This window comes from Nomascus leucogenys, chromosome 20 (assembly GCF_006542625.1).
Source record: "Nomascus leucogenys isolate Asia chromosome 20, Asia_NLE_v1, whole genome shotgun sequence".
Taxonomy (NCBI): domain Eukaryota; kingdom Metazoa; phylum Chordata; class Mammalia; order Primates; family Hylobatidae; genus Nomascus; species Nomascus leucogenys.
Genome location: NC_044400.1, coordinates 80659292 through 80682065, shown reverse-complemented (window position 1 = coordinate 80682065; position 22774 = coordinate 80659292). Strand labels below are relative to the sequence as shown.

The 22774-nt window shown below is 42.4% G+C and overlaps 1 protein-coding gene across 1 annotated transcript in view; it reads left to right on the top strand.

Annotated features, from left to right (window-relative positions):
- Positions 1-22774, top strand: part of HTT (huntingtin) — a 169522-nt gene that overhangs the window by 26972 nt on the left and 119776 nt on the right. Inside the window, exons 4-10 of the mRNA XM_030801394.1 lie at positions 1201-1260; positions 2760-2839; positions 4756-4894; positions 12807-12948; positions 13587-13765; positions 18670-18874; positions 20344-20391. Of these exons, the coding sequence (XP_030657254.1) occupies positions 1201-1260; positions 2760-2839; positions 4756-4894; positions 12807-12948; positions 13587-13765; positions 18670-18874; positions 20344-20391 (853 nt within the window). The remainder of the gene's footprint in view (positions 1-1200; positions 1261-2759; positions 2840-4755; positions 4895-12806; positions 12949-13586; positions 13766-18669; positions 18875-20343; positions 20392-22774) is intronic.

Below are 22774 nucleotides of genomic sequence, written 5' to 3'. Positions count from 1 at the left end.
GAAGACCATCTCAGTCCATTTACATCAGCTACCCATTCCACGGTCAAAGAGATCATCAACTGATGATTGGCACAGCTTCCTCCCTCTTGGGTGGGCAAGTATTTGGAAGAGAAGGCTCCCATGGGTGAGAGTGGGGCACCAAAGTCTTCCCTGTCCCGTCCCCTAGCTTGAGAAGCCCTTCTCTAATGTGGACTTTGTGCCGTTAGCATCGTTACTGGCTTGAAGTTGACCATGTGGACATTCTGGTTTAGCTTCACAAGTGAGCAAGGAGGGTTGAGAGATGTGCCGTGAGGAACGCGGGGCCCCAGCTGGCAGCAGGCTCTGGGTCAGGGGGGCAGGGACCACGGGCATACCTGACAGTGAGGAGGGGCCACACCTGCAGAAAGGATGCAGGACTCCACCTCGAGAAGTGTTCTGGGCCAGAGTGAGGGTCTGGTTTTATAAGTACACCCACAGTGCCTGGGACCCTGCAGATGTCCAGGGCGCCGTCTGAGCCCGTGTCATCCAACAGAATGTTCTACTAGTGAAGATGAAAGATTTACTCCAGGGGTTTAGGATTTATTTTATATATATATATTATAAATCCTATATATATATATAATTTTTTCTTTTTTTTTTGAGATGGAGTTTTGCTCTTGTTGCCCAGGCTGGAGTGCAATGGCGTGATCTTGGCTCACTGCAACCTCCGCCTCCCGGGTTCAAGCAATTCTCCTGCCTCAGCCTCTTGAGTAGCTGGGACTACAGGCGCCCACCACCACACCTGGCTAATTTTTGTATTTTTTAGTAGAGACGGAGTTTCTCCATGTTGGTCAGGCTGGTCTCGAACTCCTGACCTCAGGTGATCTCCCCGCCTCGGCCTCCCAAAGTGCTGGGATTACAGGCATGAGCCACCCCGCCTGGCCAGGATTTATTGTATTTGAACCATCTACCATTTTAATTTTGATGTTATGTAGTATTTGATGATAATGAAAGTTAAATTGTTTTTCTTTCCATTTTTCTGTTTAAGTGAATGACCTGTATCTAGTTTATTCAGTAACTTCCTGCATATATTTGTGTCTTTCTTTCTTAATGAATATATTCTTAATTTAGTTGCTATTATGTTTTGCTTTGCCCCAAAATTGAAATCTTAGTTTCCTTTTAGCTCCTTTTAGAACTAGTGATGGGATGTGTCTTCCATAAATCTCTTGTGTTTTGTTGTAGGCTTTGATGGATTCTAATCTTCCAAGGTTACAGCTCGAGCTTTATAAGGAAATTAAAAAGGTGGGCCTTGCTTTTCTTTTTTAAAAATATTTTAAATTTTAAATTTTTATAGGTACATGTATTTTGTAGGTACATGTAAATGCATATATTTATGGGGTACATGAGATATTTTGATACAGGTATACAATACATAATAATCACACCATGGAAAGTTGGATATACATCCCCTCAAGCATTTGTCCTTTGTGTTACAAACAATCCAGTTACATGCTTTACTTATTTTATTTTATTTTATTTTATTTTATTTTATTTTATTTTTGAGACAGAGTCTTGCTCTTTCACTCAGGCTGGAGTACAGTGGCACGACCTTGGCTCACTGCAACCTCCGCCTCCTGGGTTCAACTGAACTTTGGGCTGGTCTCAAACTCCTGACCTCAGGTGATCTGCCTGCCTCGGCCTCCCAAAGTGTTGGGATTACAGGCGTGAGCCACTGCGCCGGGCCTGATTGTACATTTTAAAATAACTTTTAGTAAAAGAGTCAGGGCACAGTGGCTCATGCCTGTAATCCCAGCATTTTGGGAGGCTGAGGCAGGTGATCACCTGAGATCAGGAGTTCGAGACCAGCCTGGCCAACACGGAGAAACCCTGTCTCTACTAAAAATACAAAAATTAGCCAAGCGTGGTGGCGGGCGCCTGTAATCCTGGCTACTCGGGAGGCTGAGGTGGGAGAATCGCTTGAACCTGGGGGGGTGGAGGTTGCAGTGAGCCGAGATCACACCACTGCATTCCAGCCTGGGCGACAGAGTGAGACTTCGTCTCAAAAAATAAAAATAAAAATGAAATAAAATCGGGCCGGGTGTGGTGGCTCACACCTTAGTCCCAGCACTTTGGGAAGCTGAGGCGGGTGGACTGCTTGAGACCAGGAGTTTGAGACCAGCATGGGTAACATGGCAAAATGCTGTCTGTACAGAAATTAGCAGGGTGTGGTGGCGCACAACTATAGTCTCAGCTACTTGGGAGGTTGAGGTGGGAGGATTAATTGAGGCTGGAAGGTTGAATCTGCAGTTAGCTGAGATTGTGCCACTGCCCTTCAGCCTGGGTGACCAAGTGAGACTCTGTCTCAAAGAAAAAAAAAATTATTATTGACTATATATTATTGTCTGTAATCCCTCTGCTGTGCTATCGAATACCAGGTCTTGGGCCCTTATTTCCGTCACTGAACAAACTTCACTCTATTGAGCAGCATGTGTGGAATTTCATCGTTATTCAGTAATTAACAATGTTAGAAGGAAATGCTGTTTGGTAGACTATTGCTTTACTTTTCTTCAAAAGTTTACTCTTCATTAGATGAGATGGGAATTAAAAATGGTAACTTAGTTTATATCTGTATAATTGAAGCCCACTAGACCTTAAAGTAGTTACCAGATGTTTTATGCATTTAAATGGCCTTTTCTCTAAAACTAGAAAGTAACAATGAAAGAAAATGCTTCGTTTCTGTGCAACCCTCTTGGTGACTAGTGTGTGTGACTCTTAATGCAACACTCATTGCACCCCCTCAGAATGGTGCCCCTCGGAGTTTGCGTGCTGCCCTGTGGAGGTTTGCTGAGCTGGCTCACCTGGTTCGGCCTCAGAAATGCAGGTAAGTTGTACACTCTGGATGTTGATTTTTGTCGGGGGCCAGCTGCTACTGATCCTTTATGTCTCAGCTCAGATGTCATTTCAGAAGTCTGCTCTGCCCCTCCAAATTGCAGTCCACCTTGCCCTGTTTATGTTCCCCTTGTAGCACTAATCCGTGTCAGAAATGTCACGTACAGTCTATCTGTGTTGTGCTTGTTCATTTTCTATCCCACCCTTCCGCAAGAGACTTACGGGATGTGTGCCCCAGGACAGCAGGGGTCTTACTGTCTTATGCTCTGTTGCAGCCCAACAGCAGTAACAGTGTCTGCACGTAGTACTTGCTTAAAAGATACTTGCCAAATTGTTGAAGGTTGAGGTACCAATTTTGTTATTGCTGACTATAGGAGTTAGAGCAAAATATCCATTTGTCTATTACATGAGTTAAAAATATGGTTGTTGCACTGTGAATAATTTTGTCTAGTCAAAACAGTTGTATCTTAATGGATTAAGAAAAGCAGGACCACTTTTCATCAGCTCCCTCCTTCTCCTTAACCAGCAATACATGCTGATGCTGATGTCCCGTAGACCCTCAGCTCCATCCTGAGTCACTGGGAACGTGGTCTAAATCCTCACTATTAATATGAACTGAGTCCATATAAGAATCTTATATGGGTCGGGTATAGTGGCTTATACCTGTAACCCCAGCACTTCAGGAGGCCAAGGCAGGTGGATTGCTTGACCCAGACTAGGCAACATGGTGAAACACCGCCTCTACAAAAAATACAAAACTTAGCCAGGCATGGTAGTGCGTGCCTGTAGTCAACAGCTACTTGAGAGGCTGAGGTGGGAGGATCACTTGAGCCTGGGAGGTGGAGGTCGTGTTGAGCCAAGATCACACCACTGCACTCCAGGCTGGGCAACAGAGTGAGACCTGTCTCAAAAAAACAAAAAACAAAAAACCAAAAAAGAACTTACATGGCTGCAGAGGTGTAATCACTAAGGAAATTTCTTTTTGTATAATCTTTTTTCTTTTACTATCATTTCAAAAAATGTGTTGTATTTCTGAAGCAACGCATCCAGGTTCTCCACATAGCAGCCAAAGTGACCTTAAAGAATATAATTGGGTCTTGTCATTCTCTTATTTATTTAAACTCTTGTACCCATTTCCCAGTGCCGTTTAGATAGATTCCAGACTCATCACTGGCTCTGTCACCTCAGACACTCTGCATTGACTCATTAGTCTGATTAGTTCTTCAGATGAGTCAGGCTTTTCTTCCTCCTGATGGCTTTTTTTTTTTCTCCCCTCAGTTCTCAGCAAAACAGTCACTTCCTTGGGGTGGTTTCCCCAGCCTCCTATCTTTCCCTGTCCCAGGAGCCTGGTGGTGTGGTCACTGCCCTCTGAGGCCCTGCTTGTTGCCAGGCTCTGCCACTAGAGGACAGAGCTGTACCATTCCTGGCACCTCGCACCTGGCCTGCCCTGTCACTGTGTGTGTTGGGTGAATTCCTGTGATCAGTGACTCACTGCTCTGTGTCCTACACATTCTGCTTTTCTTCTCCCCCAAAAACCCCATTTTATAATTCTCCTTTTTCAGGAAAGCTTTATTCCCATTTAAAAATTTTTGTTTTTAAAATGGTATTTTCTTACACGATTATTTTCTAATTAAAAATGAGTATTTTAAGATGTGTTAATGATTTACTGCAAATAATTTTTAAACCCAGCCTTTTAGATCCTCTGTGATCATAAGAGAAATGAAGGATGTCTCCCGACACTTGAGTTTCATCCACATTTCATCCTCCTGTTCCTTCAGCTGAGTTTTGCCCATCCCCATTAGGGACTATTGGCATATAAAACTGGCTTTTCCCTAACAGGGAACGAATTACTTGTATTTCTCCTGAAGGAGAGCTGGAAGAATGACTTGTGTTCTTTTGCATACACAGGCCTTACCTGGTGAACCTTCTGCCGTGCCTGACTCGAACAAGTAAGAGACCCGAGGAATCAGTCCAGGAGACCCTGGCTGCAGCTGTTCCCAAAATTATGGCTTCTTTCGGCAATTTTGCAAATGACAATGAAATTAAGGTATGATTGATTGTTGCCTCAGGTCACAAACATGTGAGTGATGCTGTGAGTGAGTCTGTGGAGGGTTAGGGCTTCTGAACAGGGAGTCCTGTGGGAGTGCTTCTTGGGGTATGTTGTATGTTGTAATTTAGACTACCAATATTTGTGTTATTTCTGAGGCACCTAAGGACTTCTTTCCACTTCTGATTTCTTACTGTGGGGTGAAGAGTTGAATTGGGAGATGGTTTCTAGATGCAAATTGAAAAGGCATTTTTCCAGAGCAGATTGGTTTTCGGTGCACTAGAGTGACTCTTTAACCTAGCTGCGGAAAGATGACTGTGCCAGGAGTGCAGGTAGGAGAATGCTCATTGACGAGGCCTTGTAGGTCTCAATGTCCTGCAGCTATCAGGGCCTGTTGGCTTCCTGTTGTGCATTCCAACAAACCACCTTCAAACCCACTTTAGTGTTTTGTTTATAATGTCCAGAAATAGTGACCCTGTCACATGCTCTACAGATTACAGGATTCTTAGCCTCTTCCTTTTTGGTGGGTCAGTCCTGGGTTTGAGCCCAAGTGGCCCTCCTGAGAGGTGATGATACACAGTGGGTAGAGTGGAATCAGATGGACTTGGATTAGAATTCTGTCCTCTTTACTAGTTCTTTTCCTCTAGGCAAACTACCCAACAGCTCTAAGCTATTTCCTTCGTATTCTGAAAAAGAAGCCTTAATGGGACCCATATAGGGCAATTCTGAGAGTAAAATAAAGGAATATGTGTTAGAGTGTAGCATAGTCGCCCACAGGAAGGGCTCAGATGTTAGCTGCTACTGCCCTTATTAGCTGAATGACTTGGAATAAACTGTTAGCCTCTCATGTTTTTTCTCTGAGCTTCGAACTTTTCTTGTTACTACTAAGGAGATATTCAAACTAGTCATGGGATTTTGGAATGATGAAGGGAGATGATGAATCTAAAGAATTTAATGTAATAATTCCTCATGCTCAGTAAATGGTAGCTGCTGCTGCTGTTATTTTTATTACCATCTCTTTGGAATGGGAGTAGGTGCTCCTTTGTGGTCAGAGGCTGTGAGAGCTCCACAGCGCCAGTTTGCCCGTCTGTACGCTGGGGTCTGTTGAAGGCAGTTCCCTCTGTGATATCTCTGGCTGTCAGAGCTCAGATGATAGATGGTATTTTTGTACTCTTAGTTCTCACCTTTTTCATGATTTCAATCACTATTTGAGTATGATGATGCTTAACGCTTTGTTGAACGTAGAGTTCATTAATTACTTCCCTCCTGAACCTTTGGCATTTAAAAAAATCTATTCTGCTACCTCTCTGCTCATTTATGGTTATTCAGATTTATTATCAAGAGCCTGGTACAGTGGCTTGTGCCTATAATTGTAGCTACTTAGGAGGCTGAGGTAGGACGATTGCGTGAGGCCAGGAGTTTGAGACCAGCCTGGGCAACATAGTGAGACCCGATCTCTAAAAAACTGAAAAAAAATTAGCTGGGCATGATGGCACGTGCCTGTGGTCCTAGCTACTCAGGAGGCTGAGACAGGAGGCTCGCTTGAGCCCAGGAGTTGGAGTTCGAGGCTACACTGAGCTGTGATTGTGCCACCACACTCCAGCATGGGTGCCAAAACAAGATGCCATTTCTTAAAAAAAAAAAAAAAAAGGTATTATCAGTGAAATTCAGTAGTACCAACAGGATTATAAACAAAGATAGTAGTTCCCTTCCTACTTTTTCTCTTAATCCTTGTGTCTCACAGGCAAACATAACTCTTAGTATTTCTTGCAATATTTACTTCTACATTTCTTTCTTTCTTTCTTTTCTTTCTTTTTTTTTTTTTGAGACGGAGTTTCGCTCTTGTTGCCAAGGCTGGAGTGCAATGACGCAATCTTGGCTCACTACAACCTCCGTCTCCCGGGTTCAAGCGATTCTCCTGCCTCAGCCTCCCGAGTAGCTGGGATTACAGGCATGCACTACCACGCTTGGCTAATTTTGTATTTTTAGTAGAGACAGGGTTTCTCCGGGTTGGTCAGGCTGGTCTCGAACTCCTGACCTCAGGTGATCAGCCCACTGCAGCCAGCAACTTCCACATTTCTAAATAACCTGCTTCTACTCCTATTTTTTTTTTTTATTTTAGACATTTTTTACTTTCACTATAGTTCTATCAGAATTCAGTGTGTATATTATTGTGCCTAAGTAAATAGTCATGGTTGGTTATGTATTATATTTATTTGATTGTATTTCTTATTTGATGAGAAAGCTGTGTTTTTTGCTCTGGGTTGAAACTGGAGAGAGGACCTGGGGAGGGGGAGGAGGACAGACGAAGTTGGTGACTGTACCTTCCTGGCCATAGCTGGGTTCTCAGCACCCTGGGATCTGCTGATCACCTGCTCATAGGCCAGGCCCCTATCGAAGTTCTAGGTGACCCAGTGCTGGGGACAGGCGGGGCCACCTGCAAGGTCTAATGATGGAGGGGCGGGCTACAGTGTTGGCTTGTGCTGGGGCCAGCATCCTTAGGAAGGCATCTTGGAGGTGGAGGAGACAGCCGCCCACTTCTTGACTGGGGCCTTCAGCAGCGCCAGCTTCTTGGGCAGGCTGGTGCTGGCTTTCATCACCATGTCATGTTCAGTCTTCTTCCAGATACTGACTTCTGGTTTCACCTTTCCTCAGACCCTGGTTCCTTTTAGAGGCCGTTGCTGCTGCCTTGCTCTTTGCTGGCTTGTGCCTTGATTATATATCTTTGTACAACTTTTTGTTTTCCTGGAGTTAATCTTCACATCTGTTTTCTTGGAGTTAATCGTTAACTCTGTATTGCTTGCGTATTATTCTTTGGCCTTTTTGTCTTCTCACACCTTCCAACTTCTTTGTAAAATGTGTTTAGTACAATTTTTCATGACAGGTGATTTACTGAATCAGTTTTTCCCCAGTATGGTCATCCATCTTGAGTTGTCCAGCTCTCTGCCCCAGTCTGGGCAGGTTGCTCTTCAGGTCTGTTGTACACTTGTATCCTAGGACTTCTTTTTGCTATCAGCCTGGAATTTCCTTTGCAGTTCTCCCATTGGATGCCCAGTTCCTAGATGCCATACGTTTCTCTTTCTATCCTCTAGTGGCTTCCTGAGAGAAGATGAATGGGAGGTAAATTGTATGAGGTTTTGCATTCATAAAAATGCCATTTTTTCTCCTGTACACTTGGCTGGGTATAGTGTTCTGGGGTAGAAATCATTTTCCCTCAGAAATGCGAAGTCTTTGCCCCGTTGTCTTAAAGTCTCCACCCCGTTGTCTTAAAGTCTCCAACATGACCCAATTCCTTAACCTATGAATGTGCTTTTCTCTGGAAGCTTTCCATTTTGGGGGAGGTGAAGTGCTAGGTACTTCTTAGGCCTTTTAATTTGGAAAGTTACGTCCCTTCAGTTCTGGGAAAATTTTCTTGCATTTCTCTGAGAAGTTCTTGCCTTTTATTTTCTGTGTTCTCTCCTGAAATTAGTTAGTTGCATGTTGGTCCTCCTAGATTGACTCACATCTTACCTTTTTCTTTTCTTTTTCTGGTACTTTTTAGATATCCATCTCAAACTCTTCTATTCAGTGTTATGTTTTTAACTTCTTTCTTTTCTTTGTCTCTTGATGGGGTCTTGCTCTGTTGCCCAGGTTGAGATGCAGTGGTGCTATCATAGCTCACTGCAGCCTCAAACTCCTGGGCTCAAGCAGCCGTTGTGCCTCACCCTCCCAAGTAGTTGGGACTACAGGTATGCACCACCACGTCCAGCTATTTTCTTGACTTTCTTTTGTTTTTGAGATGGAGTCCCACTCTGTCGCCCAGGCTGGAGTGCAGTGGTGCGATTTTGGCTCACTTAAGCCTCTGCCTCCCAGGTTCAAGCAATTCTCCTGCCTCAGCCTCCCAAGTAACTGGGATTACAGGTGTGCACCACCATGCCCGGCTAATTTTTGTATTTTTAGTAGAGACGGGGTTTTGCCATGTTGGCCAGGCTGGTCTCGAATGCCTGACCTCAGGTGATCCGCCTGCCTCGGCCTCCCAAAGTGCTGGGATTTCAGGTGTGAGCCCATTATTAGATCTTTAAATACCAGTATCTGTAAGTCTTTTCCCCTTGAGTTAGCTAGTATCCCAGGAAGGAAATTATTCATTTTCCTGCTTGGAGACTATAAGCTTGGCTGTGTTTATCCTGCAACGGGGTACTGGAAGGGGACTGACAGTGTTGCTGGTCAGGGTGCCCTCTTACTTTTTGTCTTCTGTATGCATCTCACGTCTGTCCTCAACTGTGTAAACACCTGTTGAGATTATCCATCTCAACCTTTGCTGGAGGTGGGGGAGGGGCTGCTTCCTGGGCTGCCTTGGATTGGAGGGAAGACCTCAGGTGAGTGGGTGGGAATTTGCCCAAGGAGCTATGAGACCAGCCACTGTTCCACCCTCTCCATCCCTCCACTTTCAGATATATGCGGTGCCTCCAAAGCCAGAGCTCTTCTTGGAGTTCTGTGGCTTGAATAAGCTTGCTTTTTGCTGGTATCCCTCCTACCTTTTCCCCCTTCCCCAGCAAAGCTTGCATTTGAACTTCTTCCTACGGGCTAACAAGTCAGTCAGTTATGTAGCCCTTGTTACTTTTTAGCTTCTGAAGTTTTGTTGACACCCATAGTCTGCTAATGTCCCCGTTCTGTTCTTTCTGTCCCCGTAAATGTATGCTTTATACAACTTCTTTACATGATTTTTGTGGGGTTTCTGGGTAGCAGAGCTTCACATATTCAATCCAGCATGTTGGATTAGAAGTCTCCCACCCTCTGCTGTATTCTTTTTCTCAGAATTACCTGCCAAACACTGATACTCCCTTGTTTTTCCTTTTCCTGACAGGAAATGTACACACCAGACAGGACAGAAATCATTAGTGTATCCTTTGGTGAATAACCACAAAGTGAACTTACCTTATAACCACCACCCAGGTCAAGACAGAATATTACCAAGCACTCCGAAGCCTCTCCCCCATCCCCCTGTCACTGCTCCTGCCTTCCTCCCCAAGGTCATGACTGTCCTGGCTTCTAATGCCAGAGTCTGTTTTTAAGTTCTGTGTACATAGACCATATATTACGTATTCTTTTTGTCTGGTTTATTTTGCTCGATATTAAGTTCATGAGAGTCTTCTATATTATCGTGTGTATTAGTATTCCTGTAGTTTTAGGAGCTTCATAGCATTCCATTGCAGGGATATACCACAGTTTATCCATTGTATTATCACTGGGTTGTTTCTAGTTCTTGGCTATTGTGAGCAGTGCTGCTGTGACCACTCTTAGGTGTGTCTTTTGGAGCCCATGTGCAGATTTCCAGCACGCACAGCTAGAGGTGGAGTTGTTGGGTGATAGGGTGTGTGCATCTCAGCTGCAGTAGAAACTACCAAATAGCTTTCCTGAGTGCTTGTACCAGCTCACCCTTTTGTCACTGTGTATGGGGACTCCAGGAGCTCTGGTCCTCGCTAGCACTTGGAATTGCTGGTGCTTTTACTTTTAGCCTTCCTGTTGAGTATTTTCTGGAATCACATTATGATTTTAATTTCCGTTCCTTAAAGTACCCTTGGCTCTGAAGTTTAATGATTAATATATCTCTTCCCTTTTGAAGTACTCTTAAAGGTATGTTGTGCATGTGTTGAAAAGTGTTGCTATCTATTCTAAAATACAGTGTACCTCCTCCCTGTTTGAACAGTTGTAGCATGGCCTTGGGGCCTCCTGTTAGCTGCCTTGGAGAAGGGATTCTTGGGATTGTAGAGATTAGACCTGAGGAGGCCCCTTGGAGCTCTCAGACTAAATTTTATTCTTTATTATTCCAAACTATTTAAGCTCACCGTGTTCTGACTCATCATAATAATGAGTAGCTCTCATTGTGCTTGTATATTTGGACTAATACAATGATTTTTTTGTTTTTGTTTTTTGAGACAGAGTCTTGCTCTGTTGCCTAGGCTGGAGTGCAGTGGCACAATCTCGGCTCACTGCAGCCTCCACCTCCCAGGTTCAAGTGATTCTCGTGCCTCAGCTTCTCCAGTTTCTGAGACTGCAGGTGCGTACCACCATGCCTGGCTAATGTTTGTATTTTTAGTAGAGACGGGGTTTCACCATGTTGGCCAGGTTGGTCTCAAACTCCTGACCTCAAGTGATCTGCCCGCTTCAGCTTCCCAAAGTGCTGGGATTACAGGCGTGAGCCACTGAGCCTGACCAAAGTAGTTTTTTAAGATGTTAGTATCTTTTCTTGCAGCTAAAAAAGTTTGTCAGAGATAATTCTACTTTATTCTCCAGGTGGTTTCTCAGGGAGAAATTGGAGGCAGTAGGCCACTGGGGGAGTCCTGTGGCTGGGGGGTGGGGTAGTCCTGTGGCTCGGTGTGGGTGAGTCCTGTGGCTGGCAAGGGGAGAACTCCTGTGGCTGGGGTTGGGGGGAGTCCTGTGGCCGGGGGAGGGGGAGTCCTATGGCTGGGGGAGGAGGACTCCTGTGGCTGGGGTCTCATCCTGTGCCTAACAGTGTCCAGAGGTGCCAAGACCAGCTCTGTCTGGGAGATCCTAACCCAGCAGCGCTAGAGGAATTAAAGACACACACAGAGAAATATAGAGGTGTGAAGTGGGAAATCAGGGGTCTCACAGCCTTTAGAGCTGAGAGCCCTGAACAGAGATTTACCCACATATTTATTAACAGCAAACCAGTCATTAACATTGTTTCTATAGATGTTAAATTAACTGAAAGTATCCCTTATGGGAAACGAAGGGATGGGGTGAATTAAAGGAATAGGTTGGGCTAGTTAACTGCAGCAGGAGCATGTCCTTAAGGCACAGATCACTCATGCTATTGTTTGCGGCTTAAGAATGCCTTTAAGCAGTTTTCCGCCCTGGATGGGCCAGGTGTTCTTTGCTCTCATTCCCGTAAACCCACAACCTTCCAGCGTGGGCGTTAGGGCCATTATGAACATGTTACAGTGCTGCAGAGATTTTGTTTATGGCCAATTTTGGGGCCAGTTTATGGCCAGTTTTTGGCCTGGCTGCCAACACAGAGGTCTCGTGTAAATTCCCTGGGAGTTAATAAGCCTCTGAGAAACAGACTATGCTAACTATGCCATGGAAGAGAAACTTACTTATAAATCAGATGCCAGTTACTAGTTTACTCCTTGTTTGCCCAGGCGTAGCTCTGGCAGAGTCCCCAACTCATAGTGATTGCTCAGTGCATGCTGAACAATGATTGGAATGAAGTCATGGCTCAGAGCATAGTTTTGAATAATGGGAAATGGATGTTCTTAAGTAACATAGTCACCAAGATAATGCAACTAGATGGGTCACCCCTTTTCAATTTTAGGATATTTTTATCAAGATTTAAATGGCCGTCATTAGAATTATAGCACTTTCTCCTTTGGATTGTCCTAGAGGCCCAGTGAGAAAGTATTCCCTAATTTCTTAGGAGAACAGTTGTGGGTAGTATGCTGTCATGTCCAGTTAAACTGCAGATGTTTCCAATTGAAGATGTTCCTGTCCTGAGAACTTCGTGACATTAGCAGGACTTTTACAAGGCATCTCTTAGGGTGGGGCATTTACTGTAGTTGGCTAGTACTCTTTTCTCCTTAACTTTGTCATTGTTGATTTTTTTTTTTAACTGTCCCCAAATACTGTGGGCAGAGTGTATCTAGAATTGAGGCCTCCACCATTGCAGAGAGGACATGGATGCTGAGCAGTCCCCTGAGTGAAGGTTATAAAGAAGCAAATAGACTGCATATGTCTGTAAACCGCTCTTGAGTGTCCCAAATTTAGGGTACTTCAATTCAGCTATAGGAAAAGCCTCAAACTGTTTATACTTTGCAAGAATTGGAAACTTCTAATTCAAGTTAAGTTTTATGTAGTACATGATAAGCGTCATAGGAGCTTCATCTTCTATCTGCTTGGACTTTTGCTTTCGTAGGTTTTGTTAAAGGCCTTCATAGCGAACCTGAAATCAAGCTCCCCCACCATTCGGCGGACAGCGGCTGGATCAGCAGTGAGCATCTGCCAGCACTCAAGAAGGACACAATATTTCTATAGCTGGCTACTAAATGTGCTCTTAGGTAAGGTGGAGGCATACGAGTGGAAGAGTCTCCAGTGTGTATTCAAGATAGACCTTTGAAATAAAATCAGATGATCTCTCAGCTTCTAGACCAGGCTATTTGGCACTGGTTGACTGAATGTGAACTGCACTGGGGCTGCTGTGAGCCTGCATGGGTCTCTGTGACCCTGCAGATGCAGCTGTGCCCAGGGACACCTAGCTGGGCAGTGCGTGTGGGCTGGTGTGAGCCCTGCCTGCTGCCTGGGGCCTGGCCCTCCGTCTGTGCCGGACATGACTACGGTAAGTCTGCGAGGCTTGAGACTGTGCCTCGGGTTCTTGTGGGTTCTCTGTAGGTCAGTTGACAGTTTCTCCTGTTGTTTGGGTAACTGTGGAAATGAACACTGGCAAGTGCTGAAGCGAGCATGTGGATGCATGACATGAAATAACGACCTGGCTTTCAAAGGCAATGAGGCTCACTGGAAAGGACCTTGCTAAGCTAGGCATGTGGGTTTGTAGCCACTCCCAGTGGGCCTCGTGGTGTACTCGTTCACGGTCGTGTTTGTGCTATGTTGATCTCTCAGGATCTCTTCTTTTTTAACAAATTAAGCCGGGAATCTCCAGTGAGTCAGATGTTAAGATGTCTTGCTGCCACCCCCACAGGCTTACTGGTTCCTGTCGAGGATGAACACTCCACTCTGTTGATTCTTGGTGTGCTGCTCACCCTGAGGTATTTGGTGCCCTTGCTGCAGCAGCAGGTCAAGGACACAAGCCTGAAAGGCAGCTTCGGAGTGACACGGAAAGAAATGGAAGTCTCTCCTTCTGCAGAGCAGCTTGTCCAGGTAGGAGCACAGGGTTTACTCTAGGCCCTGCATGTGAATGACTGACATTCAAAGAACTGATTAATTTGTAAGAGAAGCGGCAGAACCAAGGGTTAGAAGTGTGGACTCTGGAGCTGCGCTGCTCGGTTCCAACCCTAGGTGCTGACTTCTAGCTGCCTTCCATCTGTATGTCATTGTCACTATGAGTCAGACGCAGGTGATGCCCCTTCAGGTGCCGTGTTACCTAAGCCCCTCAGAGACCGCTGCTACCCTGTTTATAAAACCAGAGGTCACAATACGTGTTCATCCACCCAGTAAATACTGATCGAGCACCCACTGTGTGCTAGGCTCTGGGATAGGTGCTGGGTATACAATGGTGAGTATTTCAGCTGCAGCGTCTGCCCTGTAGAGCCTGTGGCCTAGCACACTGGTCTAGGCAGGGTGGTATATGCTCACTCAAGGAGATAGGGACGTGGTCGTTTGGGGTGTCAGAACAAAATGTTGGAACTTCTCTTTCCAATGCAGAGAAACCTTGCAGTAATTCTAATGTACTGTGATTGGCAGTTGACTTCAGTTCTTGTAGCACGCTTACTCAGGTTATTTCACTAACTGTGTAACAATGCAGCCTCATTTTAAGCAATTGGATTTTTTGAACTTTACTTAAAATGTTATGTCAGGGTTTTTATAGTGCTAAATATGTGCCATTTAGCTAAATTTTGTAGGATATGAAATTGTAAGTGGCTTAAAATGATCCTTACATAGAATCATGAATTGAAGATAATGCTAATAATTTAAGCACTGAGTTAGGTAGTGTTTGTAAAGTGCTTAGAATGCTTCCTGGCATATGTTAAGGCCATGTAAGTGCTGCTTGTTGATAAACAGCTGGGCAAGAGTAGACTTTTAAGAAAGTATTGGGGCTGAGAGTTCTGTTCCAACCAGCTGCCCTTTGATTATTTTACAGAATAAAAGCAGTCTCGTGGGATATGACATTTAATTATATTTCCTTCACAAAAAACACTGCTGAGTGTTTTGTTGAGTAAAAAGGGTGTAGCCTTGGTAATAATACATTTAAAATATAGTTTATTTCATCTTTACCTTACCTTGTTTTTTTTTTTTTAGCTAGCTTTTTATTGAGAATTCCACACATACAAAAGTATCAACTCATGACCAGTTATATTTCATTTATAATCCTATTTCTCCCTTTTTTTATTATTCGAAAGCAAACCCCAATTATCCTCTTATTTCATCTATAAGTATTTCAGTATCTCTATAGATGAGGACTCTTCTTTATTTTTAAAATGATGGTCAGGTGCAGTGGTTCATGCCTGTAATCCCGGAACTTTGGGAGGCCAAGGCGGGCGGATCACTTGAACTTAGGAGTTTGAGACCAGCCTGGGAAACATGGCGAAACCCCATGTCTTAAAAAAAAAAATCAGCCAAGTGTGGTGATGCATGCCTGTAGTCCCAGCTACTTGGGAGGCTGGAGATGGGAGGGTCACATGAGCCTGGAAGATTGAGGCTGCAGTGAGCCATGATTGTACCACTGCACTCCAGCCATGGTGATGGAGCAAGATTCTGTCTCAAAAAAACAAAACCTCCAAAAGAACGTCACAAAACAGTGCCATTGTTAGACCTGAAAATATTAAACATTTCTTACATCAAATACCCACCAACTCATTGTCAATTTTTCTCTCTACTCTTTTGGAATCAGCATCTAAATAAAATTGGTTGATAAGGATTGTAAATCTCTTTGATCAACTGGTTCCCCTCCATCCCAGTTTTTTCCCTTAGAGTTCATTTATTAAGAAACCAGATTATTTGTCTTCTAAGTTTTCCTGTGGTCTGATATACTGCTTACATCTCCACTGTGTAAATTAACACCTTTTTCTGTTCTCTGTATTTCCTGTAAATCAATAATTGGAGGAAAAGCCTTGTCAGATTTAGTGTATATCTGAGTTCAGTATTTCTTATATAATATTTTAAGATAAGTGTACTCTTTTGAAAAAGTATTGAGACTATATGCTCAATTTTTTTTTAACTGATGCTTTTAAGAAGGCTGCTTGATCATAAAAGTTTAGAGACCATTGGTCTGTTGGGAGAAGCAAATAATTACTAAACAGTTTAGCAAGGTTGAGGTGCACATGGTGGGACGTGGAGAAGTTCAGTCATGAGCCGTCACTCATGGGCACGTGGAATCTGACCCAGCACAGAGTTGGGAGAAGACAGGAGCTTTATAGACAGAAAATGTGGTCTTTGCCAAGTCCCAGGAGTGAAAGGGTGAGACAGTGCTCACAGCACACGAGTGTGGGTGCATAGACAGAGCAAGGATGGGTCCTGAAAAGGCCTGCAGGCTTTCTCATAGATTAGCAAGAGTGCTGGTTATGGAGGTTTCTAACATTTGTGAACAGATTGGAACTGTGTTAAATTGGGATTGCAGTAATCCTGGAGGGACAGGGATGGAGGGTGAAGGGGAAAAAAGGGTATGGATGTGAGACTTAATTGCTGATTTTCTTAAAACCTTTCTCCAAAGTAAATAAATGATGTGGCACATTTTTGAACTGGCAAATTCTAAACTCTAGATATGATTATCTCTATAACATATCTTACTCCATCTTCTTTTAACTAAAAACTGTTCTTAATTAAATTACCGTGAGACGTTCAATTCAGCAAATGTAGTTTGGCTAACCATATTTAATTAGAATTTAATATAATCCTAGGCCTGGCCAAACTATTAAGCAAGTGTGGGCAAAATATTGATAATTTTAGATATGCAGGAACTCAGTTTGCTTTCCATGTGTGCTTTTTGAAAAAGAAAGAAATTGAAAAATAGAGGAAGCCCTGAAATCCAAGAAACAAACTCTCTCACGTAGGCATGCAATAAAAGCAATTCTAGGATGATTGTTGTTCGGCGTGTAGTTCGTATTAGAAACCATTCTTCTTGAATAAATAGTATGCTTAAGAAGCTAGGCAGAGGGAAGGCATATGCGTATATTATCAACAAGGAGGGAGAAAAAGGCAATTAGTAACCAGCCATAGGAGGGCCAGCAAGATTTATAAAGGAAATTTGTGATCCAAGTATGAAGCAAAATAAGATGCAGAATAAATTTTAAGCAAGTAATAGATTACAGTAAGAGAACCCATTTGACCATTAACCTTAGGACATTCTCTTTCAAATGACATGGAGTAATAATGAAATATTTCTTTCGTTCTGAGTCTATGTTATTGTGACTGGACTCAGAAATATTTCATTATTGCAGTGAATAACATTTGTGAACATTATTGTTCATAAATTATGCAGTGAATAACATTTATGAACATACGATATGTAAGATACATACTGTTTATTTTTAATTAAGTTTTTTGGCTCAGCTTCTAGGCAGAGAACATTAAATGTAAATAGTGTTACCTAGTAGCATGTGAATGGAAATCTCCATAGTATGAAAGCAGTGCTGTTGCTAACAGAATTTAGGAGGGGGCAGATGAGGTGAAGGAAATGTGGGTGCTGATTTGCTTATTACATTGAGAGGAGCCAGGAGATTCTTTGTTCAAAATGGATGGCTTAAGAAGTCAAGGTATAAGCTGATTACCTAGAGCAGGTACCCACAAATGTTTTGTGTAAGGGGCCAGATAGTAAATATTTTCAGTCTTGCAGGCCATCCTAAGTCTGTGGCAGCTACTCAACATTACCTTTCTAGCACGAAAGCAGCCATAGGCAGCCCATAAATGTGGCTCTGTTCCGGTGAAACTTTATGTACAAAAGCAGGTGCAGGCCATACCTGACCTGTGCACCATGGTTTGCTGACCTGGGATTCAGGGGTATAGAAGTTACCATCAGAAGAGCTAAAAGTGAGACTTTATACCCTTTTACACTGTCTGATTTTTAAAAAAAGAAATATATGTATTTTATAATATTAAAGAGACAGTTGGCAAATAGCAAATAAAAATACAGGATGCCAGTGAAATTTGAACTTCAGATAAATTATGAGTAATTTTATGGTGTAAGTATATTCCAAATCATATAGGACATACTTACACTACAAAATTATTTGTTGTTTGTTTACAATTTAAATTTGAGTGCCCTGTATTTTATCTGGCAACTCTAATTAAACGGAAAAAGAATAAATTCATTATGTTCATATAATGTGATATAGCAGGGCTCCCCAACCCCCAGGCTGCAGAGCGGTACTGGTCCATGGCCTGTTAGGAACCAGGCTGCCCAGCAGGAGGTGAGCAGCAGGTGAGCTGGCATTCCCACCTGAGCTCCGCCTCCTGTCAGATGAGTGGCAGCATTTGATTCTCATAGGAGTGCAAACCCTATTGTGAACTGCACATATGAGGGATCTAGGTTGTGCACTCCTTATAAGAATCTAATGCCTGATGATCTGAGGTGGAACAGTCTCATCTTGAAACCATCCCCTGGCCCTGTGGAAAAATTGTGTCCCATGAAACCAGTCTCTGGTGCCAGAAAGGTTGGGGAACACTGTGATATAGTATTAAAAGTGCAAATAAATATGGCATACTGCCTTTAAAATGTCTGGTAGCTCTTTCTCAGTGGCACTTATAGTAGTGTTTTTCGATTTTTAAATGTGTGTCAAGCTGACTGTCCCCTCAGTGTATGCTGGGCTTTATTTTCCCTTTCCTAGTCACCAGTTTTGGGAAATAGAGATCTTCATTCTCATGCTGCTCCTCTAGTGCAAGTGCTCCATTTATTTTTAAGGAATTAATATAACAAAAAATCATGGGAATTTAGAAAACAACATGGAAGCTAATGATCACATTGGTAGAAGTGATAGGGAAATATTTAAGGGGAGAAGTTAAGGTATGAACTTTGCCAGTGAAGTCCTATTAAAAAACAACAACAAAAATGAAGCTTAGGATGCATTTTATAAACTCTGACCAGAACACCTGTGTTTCTCTGTTTCTAGGTTTATGAACTGACGTTACATCATACACAGCACCAAGACCACAATGTTGTGACTGGAGCCCTGGAACTGTTGCAGCAGCTCTTCAGAACGCCTCCACCCGAGCTTCTGCAAACCCTGACCACAGTCGGGGGCATTGGGCAGCTCACCGCTGCTAAGGAGCAGTCTGGTGGCCGAAGCCGTAGTGGGAGTATTGTGGAACTTATAGGCAAGTTATTAGCAAGGTCTACTCTTACAATTAACTTTGCAGTAATACTAGTTACACTCTATTGATTATGGGCCTGCCCTGTGCTAAGCAGTCTGCATTCCATCTTCCTTGCCAAAACTTATAGTACAAATTTCATCTTTATTTTATAAATAGGGGAGTTGGGCTGGGTGTGGTGGCTCACTCCTGTAATTTCAGCACTTTGGAAGGATCGCTTCAGCCCAGGAGTTTGAGACAGCCTGGCCAAGTGAGACCCTGACTCTACAAAAAAAAATAATAATAATTAGCCGGGCATGGTGGCACGTGCCTGTAGTCCCAGCTAGTTTGGAGGCTGAGGTCGTAGGATTGCTTAAGCCCAAGAGGTTGAGGCTGCAGTGAGTCTTGATGGCAGCTGCACTGCAGCCTGGCGACAGAGCAAGATGCTGTCTCAAAATAAATTTAAAAATAAAATAAGAGAATTAAAGTTTAGAAAGTTAGGTGGCAAAATGAGGCCACACATTTAAAGCCCCTCCTCCTGATTCTTTCTCTGCCTTGGCTGCCTCCTGTGGCATTTCACGTGCTGAGAAATGAAAACAGTAGGGAAAATAGTTCCAGGATCCTTGTGTTAATTTGCCAGAAATGGCATCTTCAAGTTGTCAGAGGGATCTGAGAGTTCCTTCCTGGCCTGACTTTAGAAAATCCCTCTGTCCCCAGCTCTGCATCTGCCTCCACTGCCCAGTCAGCTCCTCTCCATGCTCTTGGGGCTGGGCCCTATCCCACCATGCAGTGCTGCCCTGGAGCAGTGAGCTTGGTGGGTCCTGTCTGGCATGAGAGCTGCCGTTGGGAGCTGGAGTGGGTGGGAATCTCTGAATCCCAGCCTCTACCACTGGGTCTGGTGCCTAGCAGGCTATGGATAAACTTTTGCTGACTCTGGCCCCTCCTAGGCCACTGCAGCGTGGTCGGTGTAGTGCACGCTGTGTGGGCAGCGTGGCCTTTACTCACAGCCTCCACATTAGAGGGAATCTGACTGAAGTCTTATTGCTGCCTCGTGTGAACATAAATGTTTGCCAGAACCATGAGCAGGAAATATTAATCTGCCTTGTTTCCTGTCCTTTACACTGAAGAATCATTTTCTGTATGGAATGCATGCCTTAAAAATGAGTGGAAATACTTATCGCTAATGAAAAGTTATACTTGATTGTTAGTCAACTAAATAATCTGAGATTTCTAATACTTTTAATTTGGCTTTTAAAATGCAATTTATCTTAGCTTTTTTGATTTCTTAGGTCATATCTTTAGAACTATATATTTGAATGTTAATGTAATTTTCATATTGAAATTAAAATGTTGAACTGCGATGTTAAGTGTTTCTTGTGGAAATATGTTCACATTTTCTCTAGTTTTAAAGTTGAATCAAACTGTTTGAAGATTTTCACATTTCTTCTAGATTTTATCAGCTTGTTACTTTATCTGTCACTTTCTGTGATTTACAGCTGGAGGGGGTTCCTCATGCAGCCCTGTCCTTTCAAGAAAACAAAAAGGTGATTATTTCAGAAATCAGAGTCTTGTGTTGAATCTTACTTTCTTGTATTTCTGTAATGTAATGTATCTTGTACTTCTTGTAATACTGTATTGGACTCTGTGTATATCTCTTCTCAGAAGAGTGATTATATGTGTGAATGTTGCTGGAATCTGATAACCAGGCCTAAATAGTTTTGTAGGGTGGCTTTTAAAAATTACTTTCATATCAGAATTGCTTTGTCATAAATTTTGAACGCATCATAAATTTCTAATGTTCGGGGTGAGCAGACTTTTTCTGTAAAGGGACAGAGCGTAAACATCTTAGCTTTATGGGCCATATGGTCTCTTTTGCAACATTCAGCTCTGCCCTGTGGCAGGAATGCAGCTGTAGACAAGACGTGAGCTACTGGCCAGCTATGTTCCAGTAGAACTTTACTTACAGAAACAGACAGGCTGTAGTTTGCCCATACCTGCCTTAGGGAATGTGTTGTTACATTTTATGAAGTTAACTTACCTTCCCAGTAAATTTTGTTTAGTATTAGTCAGGAATATTATTAAGTAGCTTTTCCAGCCTGGTCAACATAGTGAGACCCCGTCTCTACCAAAACAAAACAAAACAAAAAAACAGCCACGCATGTGGCATGTGCCTGTAGCCTCAGCTGCTGCTCAGGAGGCTGAGGCAAGAGGATTGTTTGAGCCCAGGAGTTTGAGGTCACAGTGAGCTGTAGTCATGCCACTGTACTCCAGCCTAGGCAACAGAATGAGACCTTGTGTCTTTAAAAAAAAAAAAAAAGTTTCCTTTGTTGGGTTGTTTTAATTTGGACCTGGTTATCATTTTTCAGCCATATTGAACTTTGTACATATCAGAATGTTCTGATAAAACTTAACTTTTATTAAAGTGTTTCTGATATCATCTGCTAGTTTTGGTACACATTATCTTTTGCAATGCCAGTTATTTTCTTTTCCAGTGTGGATTTGCATAGGAAAAAAATTGCTGTCACTTTCTATTTTGAAATCTTAAAAGACTGATCCTTTTTGTGTCATGATTTGAGTATTTAATTGAGAGGCTGATGCCTAATATTATTTGCAGTATTAAATGGGATCTTAACAGGTATAACATTCTAGCCTTCATTGAACTAAGTAAACATGTCTTAAAAGAACTTGGAATCTGTAATATTTGCATCATCATAGTATAAGATACTTAATCAAGTTTGAGATTTTAGTGAAACAGTGTTTAGAAGCCAAAAGGATTCTAGGAAAAATTAATCTCTATATTCTTGAATTAGGAGAGATTTTTGGACATGTGACTAAGTTACTCGGACACTTGTTTGTTTCTTAGTCACTTTTTCCAGTGGCAGTGAAAAAGAAGATGACTGATTCACATTGCTGAGATGAGTTTATCCTCTTCTGGCTAGGACATGGGATATATCCTGTCTCTTTTAAGCCTTTTTGGTATTTTTCCCCCATTTAGAGCTGTGTCTTCAAACTGTTTTGTTATAGCTGGAAAATCCTTTTTAAGTGAAATCTGCCCAAATTATAAGACAGATGAAAGTAGAGTAGTGTTGGATATAGGATTAGGATGAAAGTGGTGGGGGTGTCCTGGAGCCTCTCTTCTGGTGGCAGCCTAGCTCTTGTGCCTTTGGGGAAATTACCCTGGGGACGGCTCTATGGAACATATTTGCAAACCACTGATTTGGAAGATAGAGATGGCTTTTGTTAAGATCTGAATTCACCTTTTTGGCATTTTATTTGATTTCTCAAGGTAAAGAACTTATTTTGTAATAAAGTTTCCTATTATTTAGTAGATAGGCCAAGTTGCTGTGTTAATTTCATCTAGATTTTGGGTTTCCTTTGCTAATTTTTTTCACTTTTAATGTCACATCATTGTAAGTTTATGGAAGTTATCATACTTCTGACTTTTTCTTTGAAGAGGAGAAATTAGAAATTTCCAGTAATTATTTTGATAGTGTCACTTAATGACATTCATATGTAATGTAGCCACAAAGATTTAATGAGTTCAGTTTTAAATCATATTACGACTGTTGGTTTCATTCGTTCTCATTAATGTAATTCTGAAGATGAACAATAAAATGTATTTTTAGAACTTTCAAATGAAATATTATTTCATCCTTCCAGATCATATAATGCTTAAGTTCTGATTGTTAATCATAAAGTCCAGAAAATTAAAAGATAATAAAGGGAAAGTGACTTTTAGGTATTAGAGTTTTATATATAAATTCTGGTGTGTCATTGGAGCTATGACATGAATATTTCAAAGGCCAATAGTATTGGATCTTTACAGTTATAACTTACCATTTTTAAGTTTAAGTAGTAATATAGATTATTTAATAATCGAAATCAATAAATATTAATTATTAAAATATTTTGTGGTATAGTTTGAGA